At 39.4% G+C, this 19,021-nt stretch overlaps 2 protein-coding genes across 2 annotated transcripts; one reads left to right on the top strand and one right to left on the bottom strand.

The window, feature by feature from the left end:
• Nucleotides 1-398: 398 nt before the first annotated feature.
• Nucleotides 399-3,133, bottom strand: LOC147857347 (uncharacterized). The gene is made up of 4 exons (XM_087328791.1): nt 3,033-3,133; nt 2,150-2,399; nt 1,724-1,766; nt 399-1,293 (listed from the first exon to the last, which is right to left on the bottom strand). Exons 1-4 carry the CDS (start codon nt 3,116-3,118, stop codon nt 698-700), a joined length of 975 nt encoding a protein of 324 aa, XP_087184917.1. The 5' UTR covers nt 3,119-3,133; the 3' UTR covers nt 399-697.
• A 6,717-nt stretch (nt 3,134-9,850) lies between these two features.
• On the top strand, nt 9,851-14,249 carry LOC147857348 (uncharacterized). The gene has a single exon (XM_087328480.1). The coding sequence runs from the start codon at nt 10,226-10,228 to the stop codon at nt 13,712-13,714; it is 3,489 nt and encodes a 1,162-aa protein (XP_087184606.1). The 5' UTR covers nt 9,851-10,225; the 3' UTR covers nt 13,715-14,249.
• Nucleotides 14,250-19,021: the final 4,772 nt, after the last annotated feature.

A 19,021-nucleotide genomic window follows, 5' to 3' on the forward strand; every position in this document is an offset into this window, starting at 1 on the left:
GGTCATGGATGTTTCTATTTGGACACCTCGAGTAAGCTACTGAATCTACATCCTTCATTTCATGGCAAGATTAGGTCAAAGGTGGAGATGACCCTTCTCTGTAGGGGCCTGACTCCTGAGCCCTTTGTGAGATAACACTCTGGAATCACCATATAGCAAACTGCAAATTTTTATAAATCATATAAATACAGAAACATTCACATTTTTTTCATATCTTAGATCTTGTGATGAGGCAGATCGAATTCCCGATTTAAAGCTGATAAATAATTAGAAACTAACAAGATCTGAGAGGGTCCATTAAATTTCCTGATTTTTGACGTTCATAGATTTTGCATTATTCCATTGATGTATATCGGTAATATGCATAGCAGCAACATGATAAATAAACATGCAGATAAAAATAACACTACAACCGATAGGTCATTACTCTCAAAATACCAACCACAAAAATATTAGTACAGAGCACAATATATCTTCACTAGAATGTGTGGAAATGAAATTTGACGGGCAATTATCTCCACAAAGGTCTGAGGCTTAGAAAAGACAACCACTATGTTTGTTTAAGGATTAGCTGGTTTCCATTCCAAAATAGCTTGCGTTAAAATTGACTATAGACAGAAATGGGAAAACAGCAACATTCATCAGCTTCAACTTTGTATGCATCATAATCTTCTACCCTTTTGAGTGTGAAAAAGGGTTATGCGGCTAAAAGTGCTTCAATTTGAGCGATACTATCTTCTTCCTTCTTGGGGGTTGGGCTTCGGTTCAGTTCCTCAAACCTATCATGCGTCCACTTCTCAGTTGTTACAGTTGCAATGCTATCACTGTTCCTCCTGGTCGAATCAAATCGCCGATTCCCATCACCCAAATACCTCCCATTACCCCGCTTTGGTTGGTATCTATCAGAATCCATCCATCGACCTCTTTCCAAATCTTCCCCTCTTTGCTGATACCTTTCCCTCTCCCTGCGTGCTAAGTTCATGTCCGGATACTTCTTTTCAGCCCTCTTTTCAGGATTATCACCTTTCTGTTCTTCCATATTCTCTGATCTTATAGGCGGCTTTTCAGTGAATGTACGCCTACCAGTATGCCTTGTTCGTTCAGAAGGAGACTGCCTTCTCTTCCTCTCTGGGTCTTCAGCTTGGATTTCTAGAAATTTATCATGACCCCATGAATCATCAGGCTTTGTTTGTAGCGAAACCTGTGATGATTCATGTCTGGTACTTTTCCTGTCCTGGGTAGGACTGCTGTCTCTCTGGGTATCATTGTTGCGGGATTTCATCCATCTGTCATCTACCAAATGAAATCTCAGAGCGGTCAGGCAGAGTCACAAGCTTCTCAATACACCCAAGAAGAAACAATAAAGAATGTGAATTGACCCACATACGCATAATCTGCAATCATCATCTATAATGAATGCTAGTATAGAGATATTTTTATGTTACCCTGTCCTAATAAGAAATGTCCATGCCTGTCTTGGCATACTGCTGATTTGAGCAGCTCTACACTATGGCTTGTAAGAAACAAACGGATATCTGATAACCTAAGTAAAAACTGGGAGTATAAACAAAGATGGACGCGTCTTCATAACCAAACAGAGAGTCCAATCTCACAACAGAACTTTGAAGATTTATTTGCTTGTGTGTCTTTCATCATTCTCACCACTAAAACATAATACTTTATATGTCTTGTTTCCCAAAACTTGCTTAGAACAAGAAATTACCAGGAGCTCTTCTTTTGGTGCTTCTTCCACTCCTGTCATCATGCTGTAAAAATAATATTGAAGTCAGAGAGTATTTCACTTCTATAGAACCAACCACAAAATAAGTGGAGGCATCTTGTATTTCATATTGAAAATCAAAATGAAATGAGACTTTACACTTCCTCCACTTTTGAATTGTCCGTTCTCATTGAGCTCAAATTAGGGCACACATATTATCTTTTAGTAGAAGTCCCAGGCCATTCATTTAAAGACTCATCTTTTCACAAGTAAACGGAGTGTAACCAAATTAATTTTAATTATTTATGCATAGATCTGAACCCATGAAGATCAAATCAATTCTGTGACATTTAAAACATTGGAAATTTGTGAATCAATTTTCTTTCCAAGAAAGAGGATATCATAAAAATCCAAAAAAAGGAATGTAACCTGAAAATAGGAGCTGGATCTGGGTACATGCGTTGGATTCACTGGCACAGAATTTATATTTGAATCCAAAGGCTCCTTTTTTTCAGTGTGTCTTCCCTGAGCACGGCCACGAGGATTCTCTTCCAAAGGCAGAGGATCTTGCAAACGTCTCTTGCGAAATCTGTCATTTTCGGAGGGGATCAAGGGGGGGTCAACTTCGGGAATATGCCTTTCAGTCGCAGGTTTTCGATCTCGTTTCGCATGCTTTGGACTGTAATTGTAAGGAGTATTAGGGTTTTCTTGGCCATTTCAGAAGGTCAGGGCTTCATTTTTACCATTCAAAACATTAATGTTCTCTTTCGCATTAAAAACGGTAGAAATTTATTTGTTCCACGCAAAACTTTTTATGTTTCTCTACAGGATTCAAGAGGTAAGGGCTGTCTTGAGGACTCGAAACGTTAAGGTTCTCACTAGCATTCCTGTTTTTTTACCATGCAAAAGGTCAGGGTTTCCCATAGCATTAGAAATAGAGGTATTTTCTTCCGCGCTTCACGATTACAGTTTTTCTAGAACACTCAGAAGATTGGAATTCTTTTGAGCATTCCAAAGATCAGAGTTATACAGAGCACTCAAAAAAAAAAATCATGGATTTCTTGAGCATTCCCAAAGATCAGAGTTATACAGAGCACTCAAAAAAATCATCATGGATTTCTTGAGCATTCAATTAAGGAGTGGTTTCGCTGGCATCAAATACACGACTTCTTCCTTCAGCATTCAAAAAATTTAGGGGTCTTCGGTGAGGAAATCGGGTTAATCCGTGCCCGTAAAAAGGAAGGAATTTAGAAAACGACGGGGTTTTGCAGGAGAAGCGAAGAACAGAGAAACAAAAGGAGAGAAAGAATACCTGTCATCACTGTCACCGGCCCCCGAAGGAGGAGGAGGGGGGAGAGGTTTGGAGGAAGAGTGGCGTCGCTTCTCCTTACTCTCCATATCGCCCAAGCACGAGCAGAAGAATCCTCTGTTTCTTGTCGAGAGAGAGAGAGAGAGAGAGAGAGAGATGTGTGTGTGTGTGTGTGTGTGTGAGAGAGAGAGAGAGAGAGAGTGAGATTGTGTGTGTGTGTGTGTGTGTGTGTGTGAGAGAGAGAGAGAGAGAGAGTGAGAGAGAGTGTGTGTGTGTGTGTGTGCAAAGAGAAAGAGAGAGAGAGAGAGAGATGTGTGTGAACAAAGAGAGAGAGAGAGTGTGTGTGTGTGTGTGTGCAAAGAGAGAGAGAGAGAGAGAGATGTGTGTGTGTGTGTGTGTGAACAAAGAGAGAGAGAGAGAGTGTGTGTATGTGTGTGTGTGTGTGTGTGAACAAAGAGAGAGAGAGAGAGAGAGAGGGAGAGTGTGTGTGTGTGTGTGTGTGTGTGTGTGTGTGTGTGTGGGTGGGTGGGTGTGAGTGTGTGTGTAGGAAGAGGCTTTTGCCCTATGTGTCCAAAAAAACACACTATGTTTATTATTGACTTTAACTCAATAGAGAGAGACAAACCCTACTTGGAGAGTGGAGAGTGCCAATGAGGTCCCAAGTGGGCTCGAGCCCTAGACCTCCACACCTTTTATCGATCAATTGAGCATATCCTTCGCCCGTTGCTTCGGGACGGGTTCAATTAAAGTATATATTAACCCTTCGGGTGCAAAAAACCGCATCACTATTTGTCCACATACTTCTTGTTTTTGGCATCGAGTTCGTCGAACTATCGTCGGTAGCTTCGGAACAGGTTAAATTAAAGGATATATGAACCCTTCGACTGCTAATTCCCCACCACTATTGTCCACATACTTCTTCTTTTTTCCATCGACTTTGTTGAACTATCATCGGTAGCTTTGGAACGGGTTAAATTAAAGGATATATGAATCCTTTGATTGCAAATTTCGCATCATTATCGTCCACATACTTTCTTCTTTTTACCATCACATCTTTTTTCGGATGTCATGCAACTGTGAGATTGTCCACCAACTTGCCCTGGATGAGTTTTTGTAATCTTTAAGCAATCACTTACAAAAACCTTCCAATAAATGGCTTCTTTTATTTCTCTTTCAATGCATGTATCGCGAGAGATGTTATATGCATAAAAATCTACCAAACCATTCTTCCATAAGGGATGACCAAGGCCTCCACAAGACAAAGTGGCATTCCCATGCTAACAAGATTATGTACAGTTTCCACCATTCAAGGTACCCGTTCCACTTGTTCACATGATTTTAGGGATTACCTTCCTCGTCCATAGTATTATTAGAATGTTGAATTAGGGGTTGTAAGCTATTGGACAGAAATTCACCTTTGTGAATCAAACTAGACAAAGTTGGATGTAATATGGAACATATCAATTTCGCTAGATGGATTTATGGGTTTGGAGAAGAGGGCACTCTAGTCTTTTACATTTTTATTGGTTTAATTATGTGATTGGAATCATGTGATCCTAACAATTAACTTAAGCACCCTAATAGAATTTTATTATGGGTGATTATATCCTTGTTTACAATCTTGATCTTGTAGCCTGAAATTGTGTTAAAAATGCTTGCCTTCAAATAGTCTTACGCACCTTGATCAAACGTGAACCATGGAGCAAGCATTTACATGAAAAGTGAAAAACTCATACAATCACAAAGGAAGCAAAACGATCCTCTAATGTGGAGAACGACTTCATATGGTGAATGTGTATCATATCATCATATTCTAAGGATTTTATTATCAATAATTAAATGGTGTCTCCACGCTAGGAGCATTGGCAAGAGCAAACCAACTATCAAAGGTGGGTGTTGGTCATGTTTACAATTTAGTTGCCACCTTCAATGTGACCCTTCAAATGAAACTCAACCATATCCCTTCCTTCTTCCTTCTTCCTCCCTCCTAAAAATGTGCCACAATTCTTATATTATCATAGAGGAGTGTCCCAATTAAAAGGAACATACATAATACATGTTTATACACACCACAAAGTCAAATCTCAAGTATGGCTCACACGGTCACCATGTTTTCATAGAACCAAATGTCTTATCAAATGGAATGAGTGGATTTGTTCTTAAACCCCACTAATGACTCAAACTATGTATCGAAAGTAGTTTGAGTTGTCCTTTACTTGTAGACACGTCAATAAGTGATGGCCTTCTTGCATGGGTGAGGTGACATATTGGTGTCACGATGAGTTGCATCTCATCATCCGTCACTATCATCCACAAAGGATTCAAGCCCCTTTTTGCGAATATTTCTAGCTCAGGGGCAACCCCTACTTCCATCAAAAGGGAATAGTGTCATGCAATGTATTCATTGTAACAAAAGTGCACAAATTGAATTGTCTCACAAATGAAACATCGTGGTTGTTCTTGTGATATTCATAAGTATTTCTTCATTCCAAGTGTCTCGTTGTTACCCCGTAGGACAAGTGGGACAAGTGTGAAACGTAGCAAAAGTAGTCAGACGCTAAACAACCAATTTAAGAAGCCGGATATCAAGGAAGAAGCAGGTGAGAGAGGCGTCGAGTGGGAAAGAACGTTATATATATCGAGGAGTGGCAAACACAAGAAAGAGAAGGATTTTTAGAGCAGACCAACATATATATTTTGTGGGTAATTCCTGCTTGTCTCTTTTCTATACATCTATATCTACCTATCATTCGGTCAGTGTCAAGACCTAATTATGAATCGGTTGTAGCCGATCCCGAAGTGTGTCAATCTCATTATCTGTAATGGTCCGATCCACGCTTGTTAGTACACCGTGACCTTGAGTCTCTTACGCACCACAATTCCTTGACTCGATTACTCAGGAGGATTAATCAAAGGTGTTCTCCAGGAGGGAGTAACACAATTTGGCACGCCCAATTTACGTTGCGAGTTCACAGCGAACACGTGTAGGAGACCACTCCAACCTCCGTAATGGCGCCTCCCCAAGGCACACACAACTCGACCAACATCCTAACGTGTCGAACAAGCAAACAACATCACCAACTCCACTCTCACGGAGCAATCGCCGCCTCCGACATCGGACACCCAATCCGCCACGCTTCACAATCTCGTCTCAACTAGTGACATCGCCTTTGAAGTCGACTAACATGAAGATAACCTCTTTTCGGTTGCACGGGAGGACCTAGATTTCCACTCCATGCCTTATCCCTACCCACAATACATTGATGGCGTTGATGTGGAAGCCCATGTTTGAGCCTTCCTAACCACATGGCAAGCAAACCATGTGTCACAATGATTGGTCGTTGTCGATGCCAACACATCGAAAATCGTGGAGTTCGGCTTGTCTCTCGACGGGCAAGTAGTGCATTGGTACTCCCATCACGACTTGGGGGAGCTTGCATCCTCTACATTCCTCCAGGACAGGTTTATAGGCCTCTTTCATTGATGGATACCCAAGTGAGAACTACTGAGCCAATTCTACGCCATCTCGTAGGAGCCACAAGAGACGATTCCATGGTTCACAATTCGATTTCAGAACCTATACAGTCAGCTAGCTCAGGAAATCTCAGCTGACAATCTGAAGGAGACCTTCCTTACGATTCTCTGTGAGCCCCTTCAAACCACTTTGGGGGTCCTCGACTTTTCTCAACAAATGATCAAGCAAGTTATCGATCATGTCCTCGCCATGGATAAGCCCAAAACAATAACTCTTTCTCCATGAGTTCCCTCCATGGCGCCTTGCCAACAACCAAAGAATCCCAATTCAAGCAAGCCATTCAATGCACCACTTAGAATTAGAATTAGAGTTTTTTATCGTCCATAAAGAGACCAATTTTTACCTATGGGACTAGAGTATACACGTGTGTCTTGATATGTGTCTCCTTCCTAAGAAGGGGTATTCATACATTGAAGCACAAAGTCTCTATGTGTCAATAAAGCATACACATATGAGCTCAACCTTCTTGGTGGTGTCTTAAGTATGGCACTTAAGTTATCACTCCCTCTTAGTATGTTAGCATATCTTGAACGAATTGCACTATATGTCGAGCATGTGAAGAGCAAGTGACATTCATCCTCTACCATGCCTTCATTGCATACTTTGCATGTCTTCAAGTCCGATACATTTTTATACCATGATGCAACTTCAATACCTAACTTGTGAGATCGAGTGCGAAGTAGTGTAAGGGCTCTACGAGCATTACTACTCATATTGGTAATGAGATAAGGTTGGATACGATCAATCAACATTCTTGCTTTATATCAAGACCAACATTCAAGGTTGACATTTGCAATGTAGTATTCTAGCTTTGTCCTCTTAGCATCTTCCCACTTCATCCTTAATGACTCCACCAACCTTTCCTCAATCATTACATATTGCATAGCATTGCCCGAAAGATCTAAAAGATCATCCACACCCAATCTTCTAAACCATTTCCTTATGTCAACAACCCAACCGGACACTCGATAGTGGAATGCACCCTACTAAAGTGACCATGAGATGCATACAACCAAATGACGCTTTTGCTCACCACGTTCTACAAAAACCACAAAATGATACACACAACTACTCATTAGAAAGCTCTCTTTGCGAGCTTCAAAACGAGCCAAAGAACTAAGGAAACGAACACTAGAGCAAAAAGATACATAAAAAATTGTGGTTGTCCTTCTCCAACATCCTCTCTCTCTCTCTCTCTCTCATCACTCAATCTCAAGAAGAGAAAAGGGCCTAGAAAGAAAGTCGCATGTCATTGCAATAAGCAAGCAAGTCACAACAATGTAATGAAGGCCTTGGCTTTGTTGTCGTCTTTTGATCTATATGTTTTTCTCAAAGAACTCCAATGCTTGCTTGCTTGCTTGCTGCTTTAGGCTTTTAGCAAGGTCCATGAAATCTCGAAGAAAGAAGCAAGTAGTTGAGGTCTTTGAATACACATATGCACATGCATACATACATATATTTCTCTTATATATACATGCATGCATGCATACATACATACATACATACATACATACATATATTTGTATGTTTACTAAAGATATCTCTTGTGATAAGCCAAAATTTCACTAATTTATGCATTGAGATTATGTCATGTACAACTACATGCCATTTTGGAATAGACTTGAACATGTGACCTTTTAGTCTCCACTTTAGTCAACAATGATGTTGTTAAGGATAATGCTCACGATGATGATATTTATGTCGATGCCAAAGCAAGATATTTAGATCCATTGCGTAGATCACTAGAGTGTTCATAATCGCCATCCATGCATATGTTGGGTTAACAATCCAAGCGAGTTCTTGTAGTCCTTGCATAAACCTCTCTTCCTCGCTCTCATATAATTGGAACTAAAGGTTCCCTTGAGCAAGATTCATACAATGCACCTTTTTTGTATTTCACATATGCACTCATAAAATACAATCTCACTCGCTCCCTCACATGGTGAGTTGATCAAGCTTTTCTAATCTCTTGCTTGCTCAAAGCCCATTGCACTTTCGTTTGACTACTCACCCACTAATCTCTCTTTTTTAGTGTCCCCAAGGGGTGCAATTATTTTTTCATATAGATTTATTTACTACAAAGTAACAAACCTCCTTCTAAGTTCTTAACAAGGGGACACATTCAACATGCATATGTTTATCGAGTTTCCATTGATCAAAAGTGTATACCTTTGTGAGTGATAAAAATATCCAATCATATTTCTAGAACCCAATCCTTAAAACTACCAACGTGAACCTTATAATACTCACTCTTTAGTGTTTGACCTCAACTGGAAGGGGATATTCATTTATTGGGGGCTTTATCACCTTCGAGAGAGGCCACACTTAACCTTTAAGGGAATATTACAGGGCCACCACTTGATTATTTGGTAGAGCGTTTGTTTGACGAGAAAAGAGTTATGCCATCACCATCCTCAATTATGCGCATATATGAAGGATACAAGGCATGAGGTTTACGGATCACATCAACTATTTGAAATCCACAATGTTGGACTTGACCAAAGTAAGCAATCTATATATATATTCGGCACACACCTTTTTCTTAGCGAGAAGAGTGATGTAAACTCAACAAAAAAATTTCAAGCACAAAAGTGAATATTGTCTAGGCACATCAGAGTACGCATACAAAGGTTTGTCCATTTATCAGACTTTAAGGAATAGATGCACGAATTGGGCATGGCCCTAGGGACACCCTATGCAGATTGTGTATGCGAACCAATCGGAACCAAAGTGTTTATTTATCAGACTTAATGAATAGACACACGAATTGGGCATGGAGGGGCACCCCTATGCAAATCGTGTATGGGAACCAATCGGTATGAAAAGTGTCCATTTATCAGATTTAATGAGTAGACGGACGATTTGGGCATGGAGGGGCACCGGGCACCCTATGGAGATCGTGGACACGCGAACCCAATCGGTACCAAAGTGTTCTATCTATCCACCAATGAACGTGTGCTTTTCGGGAGTAGAGACATGGACACAAACATGGGACATCAAGTAACAGAAACATGGGCAATCCCTGTGTTTTGTCCACCAAGCAACGTGTGTACCTTTCGGACAAGAGACATCACAAGTAAAGTCGTGACACACACACACACACCCGGACACGATATGAAGGTGTGTGCAAGAAAGAGGAGGAAATGGGCATGGACAAAAAAAAAAACAGTTATTATGGGCATGGACAAAAACCCAAAAAACAATACAAAAGAAAAGTTATCATTGTCATCTTCCACAAATTGATGCAATGCATCTGTACCCACACAAACCCTAAAAGACATTAACACAGAGAAAGAGAAAGAGAAAGAGAAAGAGGAAGAGAGAGAGAGAGAGAGAGAGAGAGAGAGAGAGAGAGAGAGACCATGGTGGCCTCACCCACATCAAAATGCCCACTATCACACCACCATCCCCATCCCACCTCATCAAGTCCTCCTCTTCCTCACCTTTCTCCATCTCCCTTTAACCCTAACCCTAACCCTAACCCTAACCCTAACCCTAACCCTAACCCTAATCTTCATGTTTCCCTTCTCCTTGCCTTTCCCCTCCCTGCCCTAATTTGTTCTCTTCATCTGTTACCTTCTCTGTTTCTGTATGATCTAGTGCCCGTGATCCCTCAGATCTGCCCTGTCTCTGCATCGATCTCCCTGAGACTGAGCCCTCCATGGCCATCGTGAAGACGGGATCGAGAATCGACAGGAAAAACAACATATATTCCAGCCCTTCGGATCGGACCCTGAAAAAAAACTCCTCACGAAACTCGGAAATCAATTTCACCGATTCTTCTCCTTCTTCGGCTTCTTCTTCCTCATTGTCATCATCTTCTTCCTCCTTCTCATCGGATTCAAGTGACGCAGAGAAAGCCTTGAATCCTTCATCTCATCTCTGTGGTTTCGAAGATAAGGTAAGCGAATTTCCGCTTGAACTTTTCCATCTTTCCGACCTTACCCAAATCCTCTCTGTAGAGGCATGGAATTCTATACTTAGTGAAGAAGATAGAGAGAATTTGGTCTCTCTCTTGCCTCAGATTGAAGAAGAATATACCTTAAAAAATACTCTAAAAGAGCTTCTCTCCGGTGGTTTTTTCAATTTTACTAGCCCATTACAAGATCTATTAAATCTACTGAAATCAGGGCAATGCAATCCACGAATCACGCCATACCAAAATGCCCTTATATCTTTGAGAAGAAGAGAGCATCATCATTATGTGAGAAAGTATCATAATCACATGGTCAATGGGTTCCTGGAAATGAATGATCTATGGCAAGACTATCCTTATTCTACCATTGAAGAAAAGATGGAGATATGGAAGAATTGGAAACTGAAGAAAGTAAGGCCGCCGCCTTTATACGCTGGGGGAAGAAAAGGAGGGTCTTTCCAGAGCTTTCGTTTGCAAAATCTATTGTCCCGAAAGGCAAAGTTTCTACTCTCTAAGGAAAAAAATGTCAAGAGTTTGAATCCAAAGATTCTTGGCAAATTTGTCTTAGATTCAGTAGATTCCAAGGCAAGTAAGAAGAAGCCAAAAAAGGGCGCTACTAAAAGCACTACTAAAAATATGGCAATAGATAAGAAGAACAGTAAAATGACAAGAAAGTTAGGACAGAGTGTGAACGTATCCAGCATTGAGAAAGCGGAGAAACAACCTCCAAAAGGGGTTCTCAAATTGCTCCCCAAGGCTCTGGGTAAAGATAATGAGAAGAAGATGATCGAATCATCCTCGAAGGCATCTCCTCCTCGCTCGGTGTCTCCCTTTGATGAGACGCAAATGGTGGCGTCCTCCATTTATCATGATGTTGGTGATTATGTTGAGGATACTGTCATCACATCTTCGGGTATGTATGAACCTGTGCTTATGATGTCTCAGGAAAGAATGTGCCCCACGCCTGTCAAAGAAAAAGTTAAAGAGAAGGTATCATCTATGGCAAGGGTTAAAACCCCGGGGGATAAAAGAACAAAAATGATGGTTGGAGATGTGGAAGAGAAAGGCATGAGTGTAAGCAACATCTTTGAAACGCTTAATGAGAGTCTCGAAGAGGTAGTGGACATAGCTAATCAAGATCTAGATATCTCTCGAGGGCTAGAGAACGAAAATCTAGATATCGGTCTTTCTCCCATCATTGTCCAAGAGACAAAAATTCTTTCATCTAGCTTGGGCAGTGAGAATGGGGTTGAAAATAGTCAAAGAGCAAAAAGAAAGATGAAAAAGAAGATGAATGCTGAAGAACAGACTCCACTGGAAAACAGAAAAGAAGAAGAAAAAGAAAAAGGAAAAAATGAAGATGAAGATGAAGATTCAAGAATGAGAAGAGACCTTAATAGGGAAGCTTATCTCGCTGAAAAGGAGATGCAAGATATTCTAGACGACAAAACCGAGCTTGAGATGGAAGAGAAGCCAGTGAAGAGACGACGAAAGAGGCTGAAGCCAACAGAAGAGGGTTCTATTATGCAATGTAATGGAGAGGTTTCACTGTCTGAAAATGCTACTACTCCATCGAAGAGCTCTAGAAAATCTCTTTTACCAATCCCTCCATCAGCATTGAGCTTTCCGTTCTCAGTAATACACTTGCTTTCAGCCGTGAGGTCTGCTCTAATAAGTCATCCCCTAGAGGGGTCAATGCTTTTGAATGGGGAGAATAGCTATGGTGTAGAGTATCTAATTGCACTTGAACAAAGCTATACAAGGGCCAACGATCAATCCTTTGTGGGGGACAATACTATTGAATCAATAGGAAAGGACCAAGAAGAGAAGAGGTATGGACTACCTGCCATTCCTCTTCATGAAATAGTGAGAAGGATTCAAGCTAATCCTGGTGACCCAAGAATCCTTGAGACCCAAGATCCTCTTCAAGAGCTTGTTCGTGGTGTACTTAAGGTTTTATCTAGCAAAGCAATGCAACCATGCATAAAAGGATGGAAACCTCTAGTGGCATATAATAAAGAGATTCGGGGTTGGTCGTGGATTGGACCCTTGTTATCAGATAGAAACAATGATGGCCTTGATGTGGCAGTGGAGGTTTCACATGAAGTGTGGTCGGTTCCACCCAAGACTCTATATAAGTTGCAAGAAGGCTTTGGGAAGTGGTGGAAACATGAGCAAGAGATATTGCAACATCTCGGTCAGATTGCTCTTCTTCCATTGCCTGTAACAATGGCCCTCCTGGATGAGAAGGAAAGGTTTCGAGAGCTTCGAGCTCAGAAAAGCCTCATCACAATCAACCCTACTTCTGAAGAGATGAAGGCCTACTTTCGAAGAGAAGAAGCTCTTCGATATTCAGTTCCAGATAGGGCCTTTTCATACACGTGTCTAGATGGCCGAAAATCAGCTGTAGCTCCATTGCGGCGAATAGGAGGAAAGCCAAATTCAAAAGCAAGAGACCATTTCATGTTGAAGTCTGATCGACCTCCACATGTGACTATACTATGTTTGGTGCGAGATGCAGCCTCAAGGCTTCCAGGAGGAATTGGTACAAGAGCTGATGTGTGCTCTCTCATTAGGGACTCGCAATATATTGTAGAAGATGTCTCAGATGTGCAATTGAATCAGGTTGTGAGCGGGGCTTTGGATCGGTTGCACTATGAGAGAGACCCTTGTGTTCGGTTCGATGGGGATAGGAAGTTGTGGGTCTATTTGCATTCCAATAAAGATGATGAGGACTTTGAAGATGATGCCACATCATCTACCAAACGATGGAAGAGGGCAAAGAAAGATGGAACTGAGAATCCTGAGAATGTTGAGAATCCTGACTTTGGGCTGACTCAAGATTATGATTATCCTACAAAAGAAGACAATGATTCGGGTGGGCTTGTGCTTGATTTTAACCATGATCTTTCTTCAGTTTATTCATCAGTAGTTGGAGGAGAGCTATTATTTGCTCACCCTAGTACTGGATCTCTAATACTCCCACATGGGCTTGACTCTGCATTTTCTGGCCAAGGGAGGGACGATAGTGTATTGCCATTCATTGAACTTCCTCCTTCAATACAACCCTCTTGTGTAAATATGCAACAAAGCCACCCAATGGGCTGGGAAGTATTGGGCAATAGATGGGGCCAAGAGGCTCATTTTCAATCATCAAATGATCATATTGTACAGGATGATTTCAGTGCATCATCACATAGGGATAGCGAAATTGCAATTGATAGAGGTGTTTAGACTATATGGTTGATACTTGATTTTATAACCATCATCATTATTTGGAAATGTGGATATGAGGGAGGAAATGCTTTAGCTCCTAGTTAAACATTTTCATTTATTTTGGAGTGGCACAAGGATGGGATTCTTCCTGATGATCCTGCTTCAAATATGAGGATTGTGATGGTCGATCAAGGACATTGCTAGCGTTAGATAGAATGCTGAAGCTCATTGGCATACGCTGAAAAGTTGTATTGTGTATAGTCTTCCAGATGTGGAAAACATTCACCTGGATACATTCAAAATGTTCAAATCATCTTTGAGAAGCAACACGGATTTCTTTCTACAATCTGATGTGAATGTAATGTTTGAAAATTTTAAGCACTGAAACTAATGGTGGGGAATCAAGCTATTTTTTCTCTCTCATGTGGGTGGAGTTGTTTATTATCTGGATTTGAATGAACCATGTACCCATTGATCAGCCAAAGTTGCAACCTTGTTTAGGACTAAATAAGTTGGTGTTGTATAAGCAAATGCCAGGATTATTTTATTTTGATTGCATTTAAACACAATGTCTATAGGGTATTTTGTATATATACATTCTTTTGTGGGGCTTCATGCCAATTTGAGGTCTCCCATGAACATAATGTGGAATTGTTTGCGTCTTAAGAGTAGAGCAAATATTCAAAAGAAGATGGTGGAATTAATGTAGTAAGCAATGATAGACAACACTTCAATCAGGCAACCATTTGGAAGAGAATAAGCCCTTCAATATACCCTTCAAAATAAGGAGCAAAATTCAGCCATAGTTCCATTGAAGCAAATTAGAGGAAAGCCATGTTCAAATGCATGAGACCTTTCCTATTGAAATTTGAATAGTATCTACATGTGATTTTACTATGTTGTACAAGATGTGGCCTCCAAGCTTCAAGGAGCCATTGTTAGGAGAACTTATTTGTGCTCTCACATTAGGGGTTCTTTACATATCACAAAAGATGTCTCAAATGTGCAATTGGATAATGTTGTGAGTGGCGCTTTCAATCAATTGCACAATGGGAAACCATTACGTTCAATTTGATGGGGAAAAAAAGTTGTGGTTTTGTCTACGTTTCAATAAGGATGGTATCATCTTGGATGATACGACATCATCTATTGGATTAGAAGAGGGCAAAGAGAAATGCAATTGAGAATGTTGAAAGTGTTAACAAAATTTCAAGTTGACCCAAGAGTATGGTTATCCAAAAGAAGTTAGGGGATTATGGGCAAGGAAATGTGGATAGTGGTGACTTATTGTGCCCTAGTTAGGCTCTCTCTCGTTTGTCATATGCTTTGATATCAAGGTTTAATCTTTATTGCGCACTTCTACTTCATTTAACATTCATGAATCGTTAGGAATAATCCTTCTTCTAGTATTTGTCAATCATGGGTGCAATGGTCTTAACAATAAGCAACAACTTAACGGCTTAATGGTTTAAACGGTTCGATTCAGGTTCAAGTTTTTTTAACGGTTCAATTTTGGTTTGGTTTTAACGGTTTGATGGTTTTTAAATTTATTTTTTTAAAACAACCTTTTCATTTTTAAGCTTGATTCTCACATTTTAGAAAAAATCTTTAAATTTTAAAATATTTTAAAATTTTAAAATTTGAATTGACCTAAGTTGAAAACCAAAACCGAACCACGAAACTACGGGTTTAGCAGTTTAATGGTTTAACGGGTTGGATTTTTACATAACAGTTCAGTTAAAACGGTTTCGTCGTTCGATTTGGTTCAGTTTAGGTTTCAATAATTTTAAACAATTGGGTTTTGAAACTCTTGAACCAAACCATTGCCGATTGTTAAATGGTCTTGATGTTTTGAAGATGGTCCTATGATATCATGCCGCAAATATCATGAATGAGGTACATACTTACCTAGTGTCTAGCTTTTCAAGTTTTTCTTGAACATTGTCAATTTTGACATTTCTCAAAAACATAATAATGACAAAACTTGTTGGTTAATTATTGTGAAGATTTTCCAATTGCTACATTCTTGTTTGAATTGATAAAGCATATTATCACTTTATGCTCTTCGGGGAATCTAAACATTTGGATGGAGTGATTTTGAATAATATTGCTTCATGTATAGGGTGTGTTGTGTTTCTTGTCCATATTCATGATATTGGAATTCTTAGTCATATTCAACAATCATGTGTGTGTGTTGGGTATTAATACATGCTAGCACAATGCATATTAAGTAGCAAAATCAACATATTTTGCAAATCATCAATTGTAGTATAGTATTCATAGATGGTTCATCAAACAAAGTTATATTATACTAGAGATTTGGGATATGTACTCAATTGTCACTATTTTCTTGGAGTAGAGAAAGCATTGGTTTTCGAAAACATAGTGCAACAAATGACACAATTCTTATTACATAATAGTGATAGATTAATGGTCTCCTCGTGGTACTTGAGAGGATGAGAAACAAGAAACATGTAACATGTCTAATAGAAATGGTGAATAAATATTGTTTTTGTGATTGAATTGAGATTGTTGATCTCTTATCAAAATGCAAGATAGAAATCTTGACAAAGTTTGATTCATCAAGAATAAATAGTGTTGCGTCAATTTAAAACATTGAAAGCATCAGTTAATGCAAAGGAACCGGTGGAATGTCATAGTTGCCTCATTGACAACATGAATGATAATCAATTTTACTAATGTGATTACCCATGAAAAGAAGAGAAGTGAAAAAAGAAAGAAAGAAGGCAGTCAACCATTTTTATGTTCATGAAACACATTGAGTGGGACAGAAAAGTTGATCCACCAATGAATGCTGAAGTTTCAATAATATAGTCATATTTTGTAAGCATACATTAATGAAGCTTGCCTAAGTTCCGAGGTTTTTTGAAATGTTTCTATATGAAACACTTCTATTAAATTATGGTGGTACCATAGAGCACTCGATATTGTGTACAAATCATTATCACCTCAACCCATACATTGTATGACATTAAAATTAAATCATTTCATCCCACATGCATGCTAAGTCAACCTTCACATCTGTCTCCAGATGTTTCTCATAGTTTGTTGCATAGTTATTCCATCTTGTATAGAACATTAGAAAATTGTACACATTCAGTTTTTGAGTGATTATATGAGTACTTGATTCTACCAAACACTTGGCTTATAAGGGAACCAACATCTTATGTTGTCTCATTGTTTATTTTTATTATGTAAACGGATCTATTTAACCAATATAATTGGTCGAGGCAATTCCATTGACCATGGGTGCACATAATCTGATGCCCAACCTTTGATTGTAATCGATTTAGCGACATGCATTTGGTGAAGCCATAGTGCAAGCATTTCTATAACATTGGCAAATGTATCCTCATGGTTATCTAATTTCGACGTGTCTTCCCTAGTGGATTGCATGATTACTTAAAAACTTTATTGGTTAGATCCTGTTTCACTGCTAGCTCACTTCACTATTCAATTATCACAACACATTTAATCCCTCTGTCTACTGAAGCCAACAAATGAGACATAAACTTCTCTTTCATAACTCAAGAGCCACTATTTTTGGTCGATGAATATTGAACAAAATATGTTACAATGTTTGATTTCTACTTGATGTAAGATTCAAACCTACACCTCCACGTTAACAAGAGAATGTTTTAATCCACCTTGTTATAATATATTTTTGTTTTTGATAGTTTCCTTATGCCCATATGCTTACCCACATTTAGAGTATGACTTGGGCAACTTTCTTCCTATGACCTAACTATGTCATGTCAATGTTCAATGCCAACATTTTGCGATGACGTTTTAATTGACCAATGCAGTAGGGGCCCGAGGGGGGGGGGGGGGGGGACCTTGAGACAAAGTAGAGGAGAAGCTATGAAATTTTTCTCTTTCTCTCATTCTTTCTTACTCTCTTCAATGTCCTTCACTAGCAATTACTCCATCTTTATCTTGTTCACAATGATAAGACAATGAAGTGATATGGGACAAGTTGGTCAAGTTTCAAATAAGAAACAATAAATTATTATTTTTGGATTATTTTTGAGATTGATATGCAATCAATAAATAGAATATGACTTCAGTATGTGATTATGACGCCATTTTGTAGGGTTAATTTAACATATACTGCATAATTTTGCAAACAAATATAATATATAGGCATATATAATTATTTATATTAGGGGATTTGTATTAGAGCTTTAGGTCTTGACTCTCGAGTTTTTTTAACTTTGAAGGGACTCTATGCATACCTAGAGGAAGCCCATTGTTCTCGCCTTGACGGAAAAGGCAATAGGTTGAAAATCACAACGATTCATTATGTATACATGGACATTCACTTTATTCGTGGCGGTCCTTCGAGCTTGGTTTGGTTTGTCCACATGAATGGATTCTTCTAGAATCTATGCAATCGTTTTTAATTTTATCATGCAATATAATGAATTATAGAATCAAGTGGGGTGTCAAGGTGTTTGAAATCTAGCAAGTTCAAGTGTGTGAACCATTGCTTAATGAAATACTACATCACTAAATCTTTTTTGTTAGATTATATATACATTTAAGAGAAGTGGGGGAATTTGAATGCAACTTCTGAATTCAAGTTCCACACAAACTTTGTCGCAAGAAGGTTTATTTCTAATGTAAGCATGAAGAAATAAGGACATAAACGATAGATAGTAAAGAGAGAGAGAGAGAGAAAGAAGGGTGCCGATCCACTCGACCACCCTTCGAGTGAAGGGATCGAGACTGACCCAAGCCTTGATCGACGTCCCATACCACCACCAAGGCATCGAGTCATACCTGATATAGGCACACACTCACAATAAGAGTCAAGTTCGCCACAAGGTCACATTCTCGGCGTAGTCAAATAATATGTCTAACGAGGATAGCTAGGCCTCATATTTATAGCCAGGCCTAAAGCCCCCAGGCAAGTCCACACACATGTGGCCCTTATGGGTTGTCTCAATCCCTAGGATTAAAAGTAACCCTCCCTTCTTTACACTCACGATAAAACCCTCACACTTTTATCTGTCTGTGTAAGATACTCCAATACAAGCTAAAATGGGATAAATTTGGGTCATGATGCCCATTGGAGGTAACTCTGGGCGGGATCACGAGACAAAGCTTATCAGTGGGCGGGCGGGCGAGGGTTTCTCATAGAGAGGGTTTCTTCTTCTTCTTCTTCTTCTTCTTCTTCTTCATGTATGTATATACACATCTTTAAAGAAGGTTCTCTCTCTCTCTCTCTCTCTCTCTCTCTCTCTTTGTTGGCTTTTGTTTCTCAATTGTAGTTAGTGTACACACAAAAAAGGACTGTGGGTG

Source organism: Azolla caroliniana, unplaced genomic scaffold (genome assembly GCF_043228905.1).
Source record: "Azolla caroliniana isolate FFs.n. ecotype wild unplaced genomic scaffold, voAzoCaro1.0.p SCAF_12, whole genome shotgun sequence".
Lineage (NCBI taxonomy): Eukaryota > Viridiplantae > Streptophyta > Polypodiopsida > Salviniales > Salviniaceae > Azolla > Azolla caroliniana.

Bases quoted from the DNA above. Each gene is read 5' to 3' on its own strand.
- LOC147857347 (XM_087328791.1), bottom strand. From the start codon at position 3,118: ATGGAGAGTAAGGAGAAGCGACGCCACTCTTCCTCCAAACCTCTCCCC. The intron at 2,400-3,032 runs GTATTCTTTCTC...TTACAATTACAG, and splicing joins GCCGGTGACAGTGATGACAG to TCCAAAGCATGCGAAACGAG. The intron at 1,294-1,723 runs GTAATTTCTTGT...TTCATTTGGTAG, and splicing joins CACCAAAAGAAGAGCTCCTG to ATGACAGATGGATGAAATCC.
- LOC147857348 (XM_087328480.1), top strand. From the start codon at position 10,226: ATGGCCATCGTGAAGACGGGATCGAGAATCGACAGGAAAAACAACATA.